Source organism: Lepisosteus platostomus, chromosome 11, assembly GCF_059453375.1.
Source record: "Lepisosteus platostomus isolate fLepPlt1 chromosome 11, fLepPlt1.hap1, whole genome shotgun sequence".
In the NCBI taxonomy this organism is placed as follows: domain Eukaryota; kingdom Metazoa; phylum Chordata; class Actinopteri; order Semionotiformes; family Lepisosteidae; genus Lepisosteus; species Lepisosteus platostomus.
Genome location: NC_142621.1, coordinates 19,854,036 through 19,869,582, shown reverse-complemented (window position 1 = coordinate 19,869,582; position 15,547 = coordinate 19,854,036). Strand labels below are relative to the sequence as shown.

The following is a 15,547-nucleotide window of genomic DNA, read 5'->3' as shown; positions in this document are numbered from 1 at the left end:
TGCTTGGCTTCAGTGGGTAGCCAGTTGAGAGCTGCAGGGTGACATGGCTGCTGGCTTATAATTTAAAATATTACCCAAATTACATAAACATTATTTATTAATATATTAAAATGGAAGACAAAATTTCCACCATTTTTAGATTTTAATATGCACCACTTTTTTCAAAGAAATGTAAATGTATTACAGCCCGTTCACAATTATGTGAATACTTTTTACACAAATGGTAATAACAACATCCAGACATGCTATAAAATGGGATGTGTCTCACAAAACAGATCTTAAATGACACAATTTCATGTGTAATTCACAATTTGTCTAAACAATTAGGTGATCAAATCCCCAGAAATACAGTAAAAAATAATGTGGTGAAAAAATAAGTACACCCCCTTAAGATTTTATAGCTGAACATGTTGACACATATTTGACCCTGACTTGGTTCTAAGCTCCAATACATGATAAAACTAACTTAATTTAACAAATAAAACACAAAAGTCCGCTTTATCATTATTTAAAAAAACATCCAGCATTCAATATATTTGTGTGAAAAAGAAGGTGCACCCCTTAATTCAGCAACTTGTGACACCCCCTTTAGCAGCTAACTTGATCTTTTTTCCTGAAAGATCTTATCTGTCTCTGACATAGACTGGGAGGCATTCACAGAACTGCTTCAACTCTATAAGTTTGAGGGCTTTCTTGTATGCACAGCAGTCTTTAGGTCCTACCACAGCATCTCTATGGGGTTTAGGTCTCGGCTTTGACTTGGCCATTCCAAAATCCTGAATTCCTTCTTTCAGAGTCATTCTGTCAAAGATTTGCTTTTGTGTTTTGAATCGTTATCCTGTTGCGTTATCCACTTTCAGTTCAGCTTTAGTTATTGGACAGATGGTCTCACATTTTCCTCTGGAATACTCTGGTATAATGTGGAATTCATGGTGGACTCAATGACAGCAAGGCATCCAGGTCCTGAGGCAAGAAATCAGTCCCAAACCATCACCCCCCATCAACATGCTTGATGGATTGTATGAGGTTTTTCTGGTCAAAGCAAGTGTTTTGGTTTTCAACAAACATGATGTTTTGCATTATGGCCATACAATTCCACTTCTCATTAATTTGCTCAAGCCCATCATACAGTCAGATATTGTAGAGCCATGGTTCAAAAATTATGGTACGCGGAATGCCCCCAGGTGGTACACCAGATGACCCTGGAAATTTGTTGTGTGCACTGAAAATCTGGGATGGGTTTTCATATTTTCTATTTTAATAAAATTAATTTATGTGTCAAATGCGTAGCCTACGTACTACGATACAGCACGCACTAATACTTGAGAGCACACAAGAGCTACTATGTAATTCTATGCCATTGTATAGGAATGTGTGCTACGAACGTAAGCGGCCAATTGTATTTAAAAAAAAGAAATAGGGAGGTAGGAGAATGTGTGTGGTTTTGGAACAGTGGAAATCTTGTGAGCCCAGGAAAGCGTGATAGATAACAGAAAGATATTTAAGGACTGTTCTAGGTTAATTTGAGAAAAATACACAGAGCATCTCTGTTTCAATCCATGCGCATGAAATAAAATCTTATTTTAACTTCTGAAACGGACTCCTGAAACGAAAACAGGGAAAACGCAAACTTGCAGATTTGTGAAGAACGTTGTTTACCACTGGCAAAAGAGCTGACACGTATTATGTGTGGAGAAAAAGCTGCTAAACAGCTCGACCTGCTGTCCCCTTCGAAAGACGCACTCACAGAATTATTGATATTGATTATTCTGTCACTTGCAGAATTGGTCCTCACACTGATTGCATTCTCATTCAATAACCTTTTTTACCAACAGGTGAGTGGAGTTGCCATGGGCACCAGAATGGGACCCAGCTATACCAATATTTTGTTGGCTGGGTAGAAGAACGCTTCTTTGCTTCCTACACTGGCTATGTCCCTGACCTCTACAAGCGATACATTGATGACTGCGTCAGTGCCACCACATGCTCCAACGACCAGCTTGAGTGCTTTCTGCATCATTTTACCAACTTCCACCCGTTCCTCAAATATACGGTTAACATATCTTCCATTACTCTTCCGTTTCTAGACATCAACTTCTCCATCAACTACCCCGACTCTCTACTTCGGTCTATTACAAACCCACGGATTCACACAGCTATCTCCTGTATAGCTCATTTCAACCCAAACACACTAAAAACTCCCTATCCCTTTTCACAGTTCCTTCGGCTACGATGATTGTGCAGCGATGACATCGACTTCCAGAACCAAGCCCTCAAAATATGCTCCTTTTTCATCAACAGAGGATACCCCAGCAGTGTTAATTGACAGGGCCCTTGCCCGAGCCCAAAACACCCATCAACCCATCCCATCAACACCCATCAACCCAATCAGGAACTCCCGCCGTAACAACCGCATTCCTTTAGTTCTTCCCAACCACTCCAACACAGTTACTATCCCCAGGACTATTAACGACAACTTTTCCATCCTACAGGATGATCCCTCCATTGGGGCCCTCTTTTCTGACCGCCCCATCAACTCATATCGCTGACCACCTAATCTGCACAACCTTCTTGTTCACAGCTCCCTTGACCGCCCTCAGCAACCATCCACACCAGGCACTTTCCCTTGCAACACAGCTTGCTGTATCACCTGCAAGTACACATCTAACACCACACTCATTCAAGGCCCCTCAGGACAATTCCGGACCAACCCGATGGCATCTTGTACCTCCAGCATCCTTTTTTACTGTATCTCTTGCAGTAAATGCCCAGCCATCTACATTGGAGAAACAGGAAGGAGACTCGGAGACCACTTCAGAGAACATGTCAGGGCTGTGAAGATTAAAGATCTCTCCAAGCCCATTGTTTCTCATTTCACCTCTGACGGCCATGACCACTCTAATCTCTCCGTCTGTGTTCTCAAAGACGGTTTTCCAAACTCATACATCAGAAAGACTACAGAAACAAAAATTATCCTGCAGCTAGGATCACACCTTCCTCCTTCTCTTAATGACAGACTACTTTTCTTCTAAATTTTCTCCATTCATTGGAAGTTTCAATTCACACCTTACTACACCTATTCTGACTTCACACTTCTTGATTGGCCTCTCTTTCTGTCCCCTGCTCCCGCCTCTCGCTCCTCCTCTCTCCCAGCCTTCTCCTTCTCCCACTACATTACCTTTGCTGACTGCCTCGTCTTTCTCACACCTGAAGAAGGCTCCACGGCCGAAACGTTGTGTTTTCTTTCTTCTTTTTTTCAGCATGGAATAAACCTATTACTTGTTCCTTTGCAGCCTACGCATGCTGACGCAGCAACCCACCTGAATTACTGATATGGCAGATGATGTCAAAAGTACGCTGATAGAGCACGTTAAGATGAGCAGACGCTTTTCACTGCAATTAGATGAGTCCATAGATGCCTTTGATTTGGCCAATTTGCTCGTTAACGTTAGATACCAGTTTGAGTGTATGTCCCATGAGGTCTTTCTGTTTTGTAAGCCACTACCAACAAGAACTACAGGAGAGGGCATATTTCGGCTTCTAAATGAATTTATCGAAGAGAGTGGCATTGACTGGATAAAATGCGCCGTCTGCGTCTGTACTTAATGTACAGACGGTGCTAGAGCAGCATCCACCGCAAGGCCTTGGCGGTCAAGAAAATGCCTGAGGATTTAAAATCTGTTAGACTCTGTTGTGAATTGTATCAAGGCTCGACCAGTGAATTCATATCTGCTTTGCTCGACTTAACAGGCTCACCCCTCTCACTGAAATGGTGCTTTTTTATTGTTTATTTTTAATTGTTGTTGTTGTTGTTGTTGTCATTCTGTAAAAGACCTTTGAGAAGCCACCTTTAAAGCCTCTATATCAAATGACTTCTTCTTCTTCTTCTTTTTCACAGCCTTAGTCCCAGACTGTCCTGGGGTAAGCTGCTTTGGTTGCTCTTCTCCATTTGTCTCTGTCGAGTACATCTTCCTCACTCACTTCACATACAGTGCCTTGCGAAAGTATTCGGCCCCCTTGAACTTTTCAACCTTTTGCCACATTTCAGGCTTCAAACATAAAGATATAAATTTTTTATTTTATGTGAAGAATCACCAACAAGTGGGACACAATTGTGAAGTGGAACGAAATCTATTGGATTTTTGAAACTTTTTTAACTAATAAAAAAATGAAAAGTGGGGCGTGCAAAATTATTCGGCCCCCTTGCGTTAATACTTTGTAGAGCCACCTTTTGCTGCGATTACAGCTGCAAGTCGCTTGGGGTATGTCTCTATCAGTTTTGCACATCGAGAGACTGAAATTCTTGCCCATTCTTCCTTGCAAAACAGCTCGAGCTCAGTGAGGTTGGATGGAGAGCGTTTGTGAACAGCAGTTTTCAGCTCTTTCCACAGATTCTCGATTGGATTCAGGTCTGGACTTTGACTTGGCCATTCAAACACCTGGATACGTTTATTTGTGAACCATTCCTTTGTAGATTTTGCTGTATGTTTGGGATCATTGTCTTGTTGGAAGATAAATCTCCGTCCCAGTTTCAGGTCTTTTGCAGACTCCAACAGGTTTTCATCCAGAATGGTCCTGTATTTGGCTGCATCCATCTTCCCCTCAATTTTAACCATCTTCCCTGTCCCTGCTGAAGAAAAGCAGGCCCAAACCATGATGCTGCCACCACCATGTTTGACAGTGGGGATGGTGTGTTGAGGGTGATGAGCTGTGTTGCTTTTACGCCAAACATATCGTTTTGCATTGTGGCCAAAAAGTTCGATTTTGGTTTCATCTGACCAGAGCACCTTCTTCCACATGTTTGGGGTGTCTCCCAGGTGGCTTGTGGCAAACTTTAGACAAGACTTTTTATGGATATCTTTGAGAAATGGCTTTCTTCTTGCCACTCTTCCATAAAGGCCAGATTTGTGCAGTGTAAGACTGATTGTTGTCCTATGGACAGACTCTCCCACCTCAGCTGTAGTTCTCTGCAGTTCATCCAGAGTGATCATGGGCCTCTTGGCTGCATCTCTGATCAGTCTTCTCCTTGTCTGAGCTGAAAGTTTAGAGGGACGGCCAGGTCTTGGTAGATTTGCAGTGGTCTGATACTCCTTCCATTTCAGGATGATCGCTTGCACAGTGCTCCTTGGGATGTTTGAAGCTTGGGAAATCTTTTTATATCCAAATCCGGCTTTAAACTTCTCCACAACAGTATTACGGACCTGCCTGGTGTGTTCCTTGGTCTTCATGATGCTCTCTGCGCTTTCAACAGAACCTTGAGACTATCACAGAGCAGGTGCATTTATACAGAGACTTGATTACACACAGGTGGATTCTATTTATCACCATCAGTCATTTAGGACAACATTGGATCATTCAGAGATCCTCGCTGAACTTCTGGAGTGAGTTTGCTGCACTGAAAGTAAAGGGGCCGAATAATTTTGCACGCCCCACTTTTCATTTTTTTATTAGTTAAAAAAGTTTCAAAAATCCAATAGATTTCGTTCCACTTCACAATTGTGTCCCACTTGTTGGTGATTCTTCACATAAAATAAAAAATTTATATCTTTATGTTTGAAGCCTGAAATGTGGCAAAAGGTTGAAAAGTTCAAGGGGGCCGAATACTTTCGCAAGGCACTGTACCTCCATATCTTTTCTCACACAATCTATCCATCTCTTTCTAGGCCTGCCTCTTCCTCTGTTACCTTCCACCTCAAATTCCATTACCCTCTTTGTTACTTCCTCAAAGTCCCTCCTCATGATATGTCCATACCACCGTAACCTCGCCTCTCGCATCTTCTCAACCACATCCACCACCCTACATCGTCTACGGATTTCTTCATTTCTGATCTTATCCTTCATTGAAATCTGCAGAATCCATCTCAACATCCTCATTTCAGTTCTTCTCATCAAGTTCTCTTCCCTCTTTCCAACTGCCAAGCATTCAGCTCCATATAGTAGTACAGGTCTAATCACAGTCTTGTACATTTTGCACTTTAACTTTCTGGGAATTTTCCTGTCACAGATTATTCCAGTTATTTCTCTCCACTTGTTCCATCCAGCTTTCACTCTTTGTTTTACTGCCTCGAGTGTTTCTCCTCCCTTTACCAGTTTTGATCCAAGTTATTTAAAGTCATCAACTTGTTTCAGTTTTCCTCCATTTGTCTCCTCAACATTGGTCATAGTATCTCTTCTTCTCTCCATTACCATTATTTCAGATTTTTCTGCATTCATTTTCAGTCCACCCTTTTCCAGACTCCTCTGCCTTTTGAACACTTTCTCCTGTAGTTCTACTTCTGAGTCTGCCATCAGTGCCACATCATCAGCAAAGATGAGTTCCCAAGGCACTTCTGTTCTTACCTCCTCTGTCAGTGTGTCAATAATGTTTATGAAAAGGAAAGGACTTAGTGCTGATCCTTGGTGTACTCCAACTGTGATTTCAAACTCTTTTGTCTCTCCCTGTTGTGTTATCATCTTCGTAGTTGCATCTCTATAGGTTGCTTGAACTAACTTCACCATGCTTTCTGGTACTCCTTTCTTCCTCAAGCACCAATACACCACCTCTCTGGGCACACGGTCATATGCCTTCTCCAAGTCCAGAAAGGCCACATACAGCTTTTTCCCTTTCTCTAGTGTCTTCTCCTGTAACTGTCTCATCACAAAAATGGCATCTGTTGTGCTTTTCCCCGCTGAGAATCCAAATTGTGAGTTGTGGATCCTGATTATCTTCCTGAGTCTCTTGTCCAGAATTTTTTCCAGGATTTTCAATCCATGTTCCAGAAGTTTTATTCCTCTATAGTTTTTACACTCCATTGGGTCTCCTTTCTCCTTGTAGATGGTAACCATACTGCTTTTTGTCCATTCTTCTGGAATTCTCTCTTCCTTTGCAATATTGTTTAGCAATCTCGTCAGCCACTGAATCCCCTCTTCATCGAGGTTCTTAAAGTGTTCTGCTGCTATTCCTGATGGTCCAGTTGCTTTGCCCACTTTCATCTCTTTGATAGCTTCTGTCACTTCCTTTACTGAAATTTCTTGGATTGGTCCACACACTACGTCTGCCTCCACTAGGTTCTCTCCCTCTCATTTTCTACATTTAACAGATTTTTGAAGTACTCCAGCCATCTTTGCTTGATCTGTTCTTCTTTAATCAAGACTCTGCCTTCTCCATCCTTGAGTACCGCCACCCGGATAATATCTTTTTTCTGTCTCGCTCTATGTTTAGCAATCTTGTAGATTTGGTCCTCTCCTTCCTTTGTTTCAAGTTTCTCATACCATTCTTTCCAGGCTCTTTCCTTTGCTCTTGCTACACTTCTTTTTGCTACCTTCTTTAGTCTCTTATATTCTTGTAATTCTCCAGTGCCATCTTTCAGTGCCTTGTATGCTTTTTTCTTTTCCTTCAGTGTTTCCTGAACTTCCATATCCCACCACCACTCTTCATTTTCCCTCGGTCTGCCTCCTCTTGTCTTTCCACAAACCCTGGTAGCAGCCTCTTCTAGGATGTGGCTCATCTCAGTCCACTCTTCTTCAACTGAAGGCTCCTCTGTTTCCTCTGTGTTGTTTTTCATTTCTTTCACCAGCCTGTTGAAATCTACTTTGTTTTCTCTCAGTTTCCACACTTTTGTTCGTGCTGGGTGTTTCCTCTGCCTTATTCTTCGCTCCTTCAATATTGTGATGTCCATCACCAGTAGCCTGTGTTGTCTGGTAACAGCCTCATAGGGCAGGACATTAGCATCTTGGACTTTCGCTCTATCAATTCTTCTCACTAATATGTAATCTATTTGGGTATCATGGCCTCCACTCCTGTATGTCACCTTTTGCTCATAATTCTTCGTGAACCCTGTGTTCACTGCAAACAATTCAAGAGCTTGGAGTGTTTCTAGTAGCCTTCCTCCTTCTTCATTTCTCTCTCCTAGCCCTCTCTGACCATGTTCATCTGGATAATCTGGGCATTTCTCTCCTAAATGTGCATTGAAGTCTCCTCCAATTACCACCATTTCATTTCCTGGGATTCTGCTAACCACTTCTTCGAGATCTTCCAAAAAGCTATCCTTTTCCTCCTGTGGTCTTCCTACCTGTGGTGCATATACAGAGATGATATTCCATAACCCACTCTCAAAAGCCACCTGTACATTGATAATCCTGTCTGAGTGTCTAACCACCCTCACTATCTTGTCTGCTAGGTCTTTGCACACTATCACACCCACTCCATTCATTTTGGTACTCTTTCCAGCATATAGAATCTTGTATCCCTCTCCTAGGTGTCTTGAGCTGTTTCCTTTCCACTTGGTTTCTTGCACACACAAGATCTCCACTTTTCTCCTTGCCATAGTTTCAACCAATTCTCTCCCTCTCCCTGTCATGGTGCCAACATTCCAACTCCCCACTCTCATTGACTTAACATTCCTTCCAGGCCCCTTCACCTTGTTTCTTTTCTGTAGCCCCCACTCTACAGTTTTCCCCACAGTAGCATAATTTCCATTAGTACCCTGTTGGGACACAGCACTAATGGCGGACGTTGTTAACCCGGGTCCCGGCCGATCCGGTATGTGCTTTGTATTCTTTGCAACCATGGTTTTGGCAAGATGGTTTTACGTCGGATGCCCTTCCTGACACAACCCTTTTAGTCGCCTCTTACGACAGGCAGGGATACCCAGGAGGTATTCTGATCCCCCTCCCGAGGGATCTCTATATCAAATAACGTTTTGTTATTATTATTATTATTATTATTATTATTATTATATTTATTATATGTGAGTGTGTGTGTGTGCGCATGCTCATGTTGGTCATTGAGATTTTCTGTGGCTCCTATGAGAAGATGACTTGTAGGTGGTACTTGGATGCTTTGGTTTGATCAGGGGTGGTACTCGGTCCAAAACGTTTGAGAATAACTGTTGTAGAGAATTTGGTAGGGTGCCCTTTCCTAGGTAGACTGGCAATTGTTTTGAATTTTATCTATTTGTAGATTGTGTTTTGTAAACTTTCAAAGTCTGATAAGCAGCAACAATTCTTTTTCTAGGACTGTGGCAAGTTTATTTTGATATGGACATGAAGTATTTCCACAATCCTAAATAATTAATACCAAACTGATAAAGTTTCTGATTTAATCTGCAGGTGGAATCACTTTCTGATGATCAAATAATCACTAGTTTTGGTCTACCCGATTCTACAATTCTACAGATGAAGAACTATGATGTGCACTTACTTTTTCATAAGATATTGAATGCTGTCCGAGTTTCTAAATAATGACAAAGTACTTTTGTGTGTAGTCACAATGAGGTTAGTTGTATCTACTATTAGCACCTACGTTTTTTACTTACTTTCACCTACTATTTACCTAAGTAAAGGTAGAATATGTTAAACCATAAAATCTTAAAGGGTGTGCGTACTTTTTCACCATACTGTAAGTATTACTGTGCTGGATGTTACAACATTCTAAAGAATTCTACAATTAAAAAAAAAACAATCAAATTTCTTATTACTGTTGTCTTGAGTAAAACTGTAAGACAGAAAAATACTGAACATTGCAAAACAATATTATTTTATCTAACTTACACTACATGTAACTTATCTGGACTTCTCTCTCTCAATCAACAACAGCAAATGTCCTACAGAAAGTTAATTTCACTACTGTAAGACTTCACTGGACTTATCAAAACCTTCAGCAGACCTTAAAAACAAGTGGGCTAGGATGAGGCATACCTGCTGCAGATAGTATGAGATTGTAAGCAAGTGTGCATGTGTAGGAGAGTGTGTAGGAGAGAGTGTGCAAGATTGTAAGTATGTGTGTGTGTGACTGTATGTATGAACATGTGAGAGAGTACGTGTTTGTGTGTGAGCTATCGGCGAGTGGCTGCTTACGCTGAAGAGCCTCCATCTGCTCAATGTCCATCACTATTAGCTGGTTGTTATTCTCCCCTCCTGCCATGGTCAGGTGGAGGGTGTCACTCAGGGAGCTCACCAAGTCTGTGACACTCAAGAACCCACACTGGGAAACAGGTAGGTCTTCTCCAAACATTTTCTGTAAATGGAAGAAATAAAAATAGTAACAGTGTTTACTTATGTCCTTTTATAACATCAAGTAGTAAAAAATAGTACTTGGAATAGATTTCAGTGAATTATTAAAATGATTTCAGTCTTATAAGCCATACAGCCTAGGTTGCCTATAAAAGGCCTCTCCTGTTTATGAAGTTCAAGTACAGAATGTGTCTGAATGCGTAGACTGCAAAGGAACATGTAAAGATTTATTCCATGCTGAAAGAGAGAAGGAGATTTACCTGTAAGTCATATACTGTTAGGTTTAGACAGCACAATTAGCTCTCTTTTTCGCCTTTTAGGTGTTACATAAGATTTGAATAATTGGTAGAAGTATGGGGCTTTTGGTTGGTCAGGATGTAGTTCTTTGAGATGCCCCATTTATAAATAGATTAACTTGTACATTGAATTTTGCATTGTGTTTTGTTAGTTAATAAATATCTGTTTTAATATTGGACTGATTTATTACTCTTTTCACCAAAGCTGTGCCAGAGAACAAAGAACTCTAATTATACCAACCACTCATGTATATTTGTGACATAACTTTACAATTTGGGAGTTATGATTATTTATTTTAAATTATTAATAAACCTGCTCATTCATTATCTGTATTTTCTCATTCTAATCTTAATTGTATACACATCTAGTGCAGAAGGACAATTTTTCATTTTTATGTTTGGCTACATATACTGACAATATAGCTTACTATGCGAAATTACCTTGAATTCTCCTGGAAGGCTCTGCACTAAAACACCCTCTGGCTTTTGAGAGACAACCTGTAGGATAAAAGCATATCAACCTATTTCTAAAAGAAAAGGATAAAACAAATTGCTATTAGGGCTCCCTTCCTCCATGAAAAACAAGAAAAACCTATAAGACCTTTTTCACATCTATTAAAAGCAGAAATACCTAAAACAGAGGGAGCATATGAAGGGACACAATCCAATAGGTCTCTCTTAAAACCATGCCTATTCAATTACTGGAAACAATGCTTTATTTACCATATATAATTGGCTCCATTAGCTGTAATCAAAGCTGTTGTCCTCTAGACTTTTGTATTTCTTTATTTTAAAAACTATGCTAGATTTATATCTATTTTAGATTACACCCAAGACTTCTCTGGATTTCGAACACAGGCAACACCAAACACATCTGCCATGTGGTGCTAGATATAACATTCATGTGCCGTGCAAAACCGACTTAAGAGAACTCAGAGTTTTTTACCTACTTTTTTACCTGCCTGGGAACTGATGTAAAGAATTTTCTTATTAAAACACCTATATTTGAGACACGATGCTTCAGATGTCAATAACTTCGCAAAACAAATGACACAGAGCCTTCTAACCACAAGCATATTAAAAGATCGCAATTTGTGAACATTTTCACAACTTTTATATAAACAACATCTAGTACCTGGTCTCACTTTCAGAAACCTTATGTTGTATAAAGCGGATCCCAGGTGTAAGCGAGTTCATAATGCGAGAATTGTTATTCCTATGTATGTGAAACACCTGACCATATAAAGCAGAATAACACAAACTCATTGGATTCAGCCTCTCTTTAATTTAACTTTAATGTAATTAATTTAATTAAACTTTAATTTAACTTGAGAAACTCTTTCTCAATTTTCTGTTTTTACTCAGATAAGAATAAACTACAGTACCTACGATACTACTTTGATAGGAGGAACGATGTTCTCAATAGCCTTTTCGCCACAGTATGCATTATGTTACATTTTTTACACATTGGTCGAAGGATTCCAAAGACTCTCAAAAACCTAAAAAATGTAACATAACACTGTAGGTGACACCCATGTCTGTCCTGGATAAAGAAATTAGAAAATGGATGGACTGATGGATTTATACTTGAAAAAAACATTCCAATTGAAATGCAATTTGGAATAAATTATTAATAAAATAAAAAATGAACATGAGTTTGCAAACGTGGATACTGTCAATGGCAGGGGTAAAAACAAGCCTTAAAACAAAACTGTATATATATTTTATAATTATAATCAAGAATATCAAAGTTGTATTAAAAAGCACACTGAAACATGCACTGAAGCGTGCAAAAAGATCTATGTTTAATCACAGTCAAAACACAAGTTATACTTTTAACAAATTGTCCCTTGTTCCTTTGTGTATTTCCTAATTGCAGCGGGGGGAGAGTGTGTGGGGGAAGGTTTAGGCTGCAACTAAATTGGGACTCTCTATTCTTCACACCTGAAACACTGCGTTTTTCTTCCCTTTTCAGCATGGAATAAGCCTTTACTTGTTCCTCTGCAGCCAACTTGTGCCGATGCAGCTCCCTACTTGAACTCTCGGTTCTCGACTGAGAAGGCTTGGAGAACTTAACAACCATTTTATTTTCTTTGTGATACAAGTTTGAAGTGCGATGACAAATTAAACCAACATTTTTATCAATTTTATATATCAGAGTATATTTACTTGACATTCACAATCACTTAAGCGTACGGAGGAGTGTCATGTCAAGGAGATGTTCCCCCTTCCCCCCATGGAGAGACTGACAAAATAATTTGGAAGGATTAACAATCCAGCCATTGCAAAGGGTGCAACTGCAGCAGCCACAAATAAAGATACTTTTTTTCCCTCTTGATCATAACTGTAATGTTTCACTTCCTTGTGTAACAATCATGATGTTTCCAAAATATGAAGCTTCTTAATTTTTAATTTGCTACCAATAAGTTTTTGAGTGCTATTAACAATATTAATTTACTGATATAGATATACTGTATGTATTTAGCTGGTTATATCAGTTATATTAATTTCATATATCACAGTATTTAAATGTTCAATTCACATTAATGTTCTCATAGCTACTGGGGACCCCATCCACTCAGACAAAGTTGATAAAGGTGTTACAAATTCAAAGGGGTGCCTGTCGCTGAGTTGTGCTGAGTTCAGCACATTTTAAATTAATGAGAGGCTATGAACAGCAGCAGCACCTATGTCATGTTAGTTGTCTTATAATAAATAATATAATAATTATTATTAACAATAATTAACAAACAATGTAATAAATCAAATTCCAAAAAGATTACAGAACGTCTTCTTTTTAGTTTTCACTTTAATGGGGCAAATATAAAGTTAAATCAGTCAGGATCTCTGAGTTTAACAAGTGTCAAAAACATTTTGCATAACAAAACCATGAAAGAAGCAGACCTTGAATTTAGATCAGATATCTCTGTAGGTGTCCTAACAGTTCAATGAAATAAGATGCAATACATTCAGGTAGACGGATTTTTAAATTCTTCAAGCAAAATTAGTTCTTTAAGGTTTGTCAAAATCAGATTATTTGCAAGCAGTACACAACTTCTCAAAAGATACTCGTTTCTCTCATCCAAACAAAAGTTTGATTTTTTTTATAATTTTAAAACCTTGAATGGTTGGATGGTATGACTCATTTACAGTGTAATCCAAACAAAACAGCTGCTGGGCACACTGTGATCTTGTGGCTAAGGATCCACGCCTGCAGCTGGAAGGTTTCCGGTTCATATCCCGCGGCCAGGAGAGGAATCCTACTCCATTGGGCCCCTGAGCAAGGCCCCAATTGCTCCAGGGGTGCCGTATAAATGGCTGACCCTGCACTCTGATCCCAAGCACATGGAGAGCAAGTTGAGGTATGCAAAAAGACAGATTCCTAATACAATAAATTGTATATGGCCAATAAAGTGATTTTATCTTATCTACATGCAGGTTGTGAAGCAGAGTTAACAGCTTCTGTTTTAAACAGTTTTGGATTTGTGTTAAGATTTGGAACTCTTGATACAATGATGAATATAACTGAGGTTCAACCGTTTGAAGTTTAAGCTTTTAAAGTCATGCAAGTTGGGCAGGGACATGTCATTGTTTCGTAATTTTGACCTTCTTTAAAAAAATGTTTAAAAAATCAGCTTCCCACTTTCCCCTTTCCGTAACTATAGTGGGAATTTAGTATATCTGGGAGCTTGTTCAGGATCTTTGATTACGGGTAGTTGTGGTGTCCATCATGGTTAGCAATTTACAGGATTTTACTCTGCGCCCAATTTTGGAACAGTCTGAGAAATGTCACAAGGCACGTATTTAAGGCATAGTGGGTTTTAGTCGCTTGGTTTACTGAGGACGTATCAGATGTTAAATTGAGGAAGGTGACAACCCCCACCCGCGAACAGACAAACGTGAAAAACATCCATTCAAAAGGGTGCAGTGTGTTAACACAAACTCTGCTAACAGAGCTGCTTGTAAGAGCAAGGCGACTTTCTACTCAATTACATGACAGCTACAGCAAACTCATCAAAGGTTTATTTTTTATAATTCTGAAACTTGGAATATATGCCTCAGGGACTCATAGTATAATCAAAATAACCACACCCCAAAACACGTGAATCCGAAGAAGTCAGATCCAAAGATATACCGAAACAGTAGCGCGTACAGCAATGAACAGCAGTGTGTTTGTATACTGGATACATATACTGTATATACAGTATGATACCATATGGTTTCAAAGCCACTACAGTACAGTATGAATGACATTTTTTAAAATCAAAATTTAAAGTTAATACAAATTTCAGCAATGAGGAAATTAAGACAAAATATAACATTTCTTAATGCAGATGTAAACCAGCACATTGCGTTCAGAACAAGCTATAATAATAAACTATTTTCATACAGTCAGCTATGTAAAAAATACAGCCAAAAGGATCTGAAAAGACAAAACTCAGCATGTCAACTCTTCAGCTTAAAGCTCGTCCATGGTCATTCATTATGAATATTGTTAATAATATATCCGGATTGCATTTCAATTGGAACGTTTTTACACATATAAATAGGTAGACAAGACTTTATTGATTCCCAAAGGGAAATGGAGGCGTTACAGCAGCCCAGCCCAAGAAAAGCAAGACAGACATCAAAATAAGCTAAAATTAAAAGTAATTAAATAAGTGTATAATATGCATAGGTATACAGAGATGAAAAATACCACAGTATAAACAATATATTAATAATGCAGTGTCCAAAAGTACATGAGTGCAACATACTGTCCATAGATGAACAGACGAAGGGCTAACAGGCCTGTTATACAGTGTTATACATCCTGACAGCCACCGGGAGGAAGGACCTGCGAAAATGAACACAGTAGCTGGAGAAGTCTGTTACTCAAAGTGCTCCACTGTCTAATACCAGTCCCATGTAGCAGATGAGAGGCATTGTTCATGATGGCCGTGAGCTTGGCCAGCATTCTCCTCTCTGCCACCACCTCCAGGGGGTCAAAGCTCAGCCCCAAAACTGAGCCAGCCTTCTTGATGAGTTTGAGTCTATTTACATCTCTCTCGCCATGATGCTGCTGCCCCAGCACACAACAGCATAGAAGATAGCAGCTGCCACAACTGATTCATAAAAATGCATAGCAGTGTTCCACATACACCAAAGGACCTGAGCTTCCTAAGAAAACCGAGTTGGCTCTGACATTTCTTGAACAGGGCGTCAGTGTTAACAGACGATACACGATGCGACAAACGATACCAAAAAGAAGTGATACA

General features: G+C 39.6%; 1 protein-coding gene across 9 annotated transcripts in view; it reads right to left on the bottom strand.

Annotated features, from left to right (window-relative positions):
• Positions 1-15,547, bottom strand: part of tdrd5 (tudor domain containing 5) — a 44,783-nt gene that overhangs the window by 20,233 nt on the left and 9,003 nt on the right. For 8 of the 9 annotated variants that reach the window (XR_015925233.1, XM_088598801.1, XM_088598800.1 and 5 more), the window contains 2 exons: positions 10,731-10,787; positions 9,838-9,997 (listed from right to left, as the gene is read on the bottom strand). Coding sequence is in view for 8 of the 9 variants with exons in the window: in XM_088598801.1 (XP_088454927.1) it covers positions 9,838-9,997; positions 10,731-10,787 (217 nt within the window). In the remaining variant the exon portion in view is untranslated. The remainder of the gene's footprint in view (positions 1-9,837; positions 9,998-10,730; positions 10,788-15,547) is intronic. The other variant, XM_088598799.1, reaches the window with a different exon arrangement.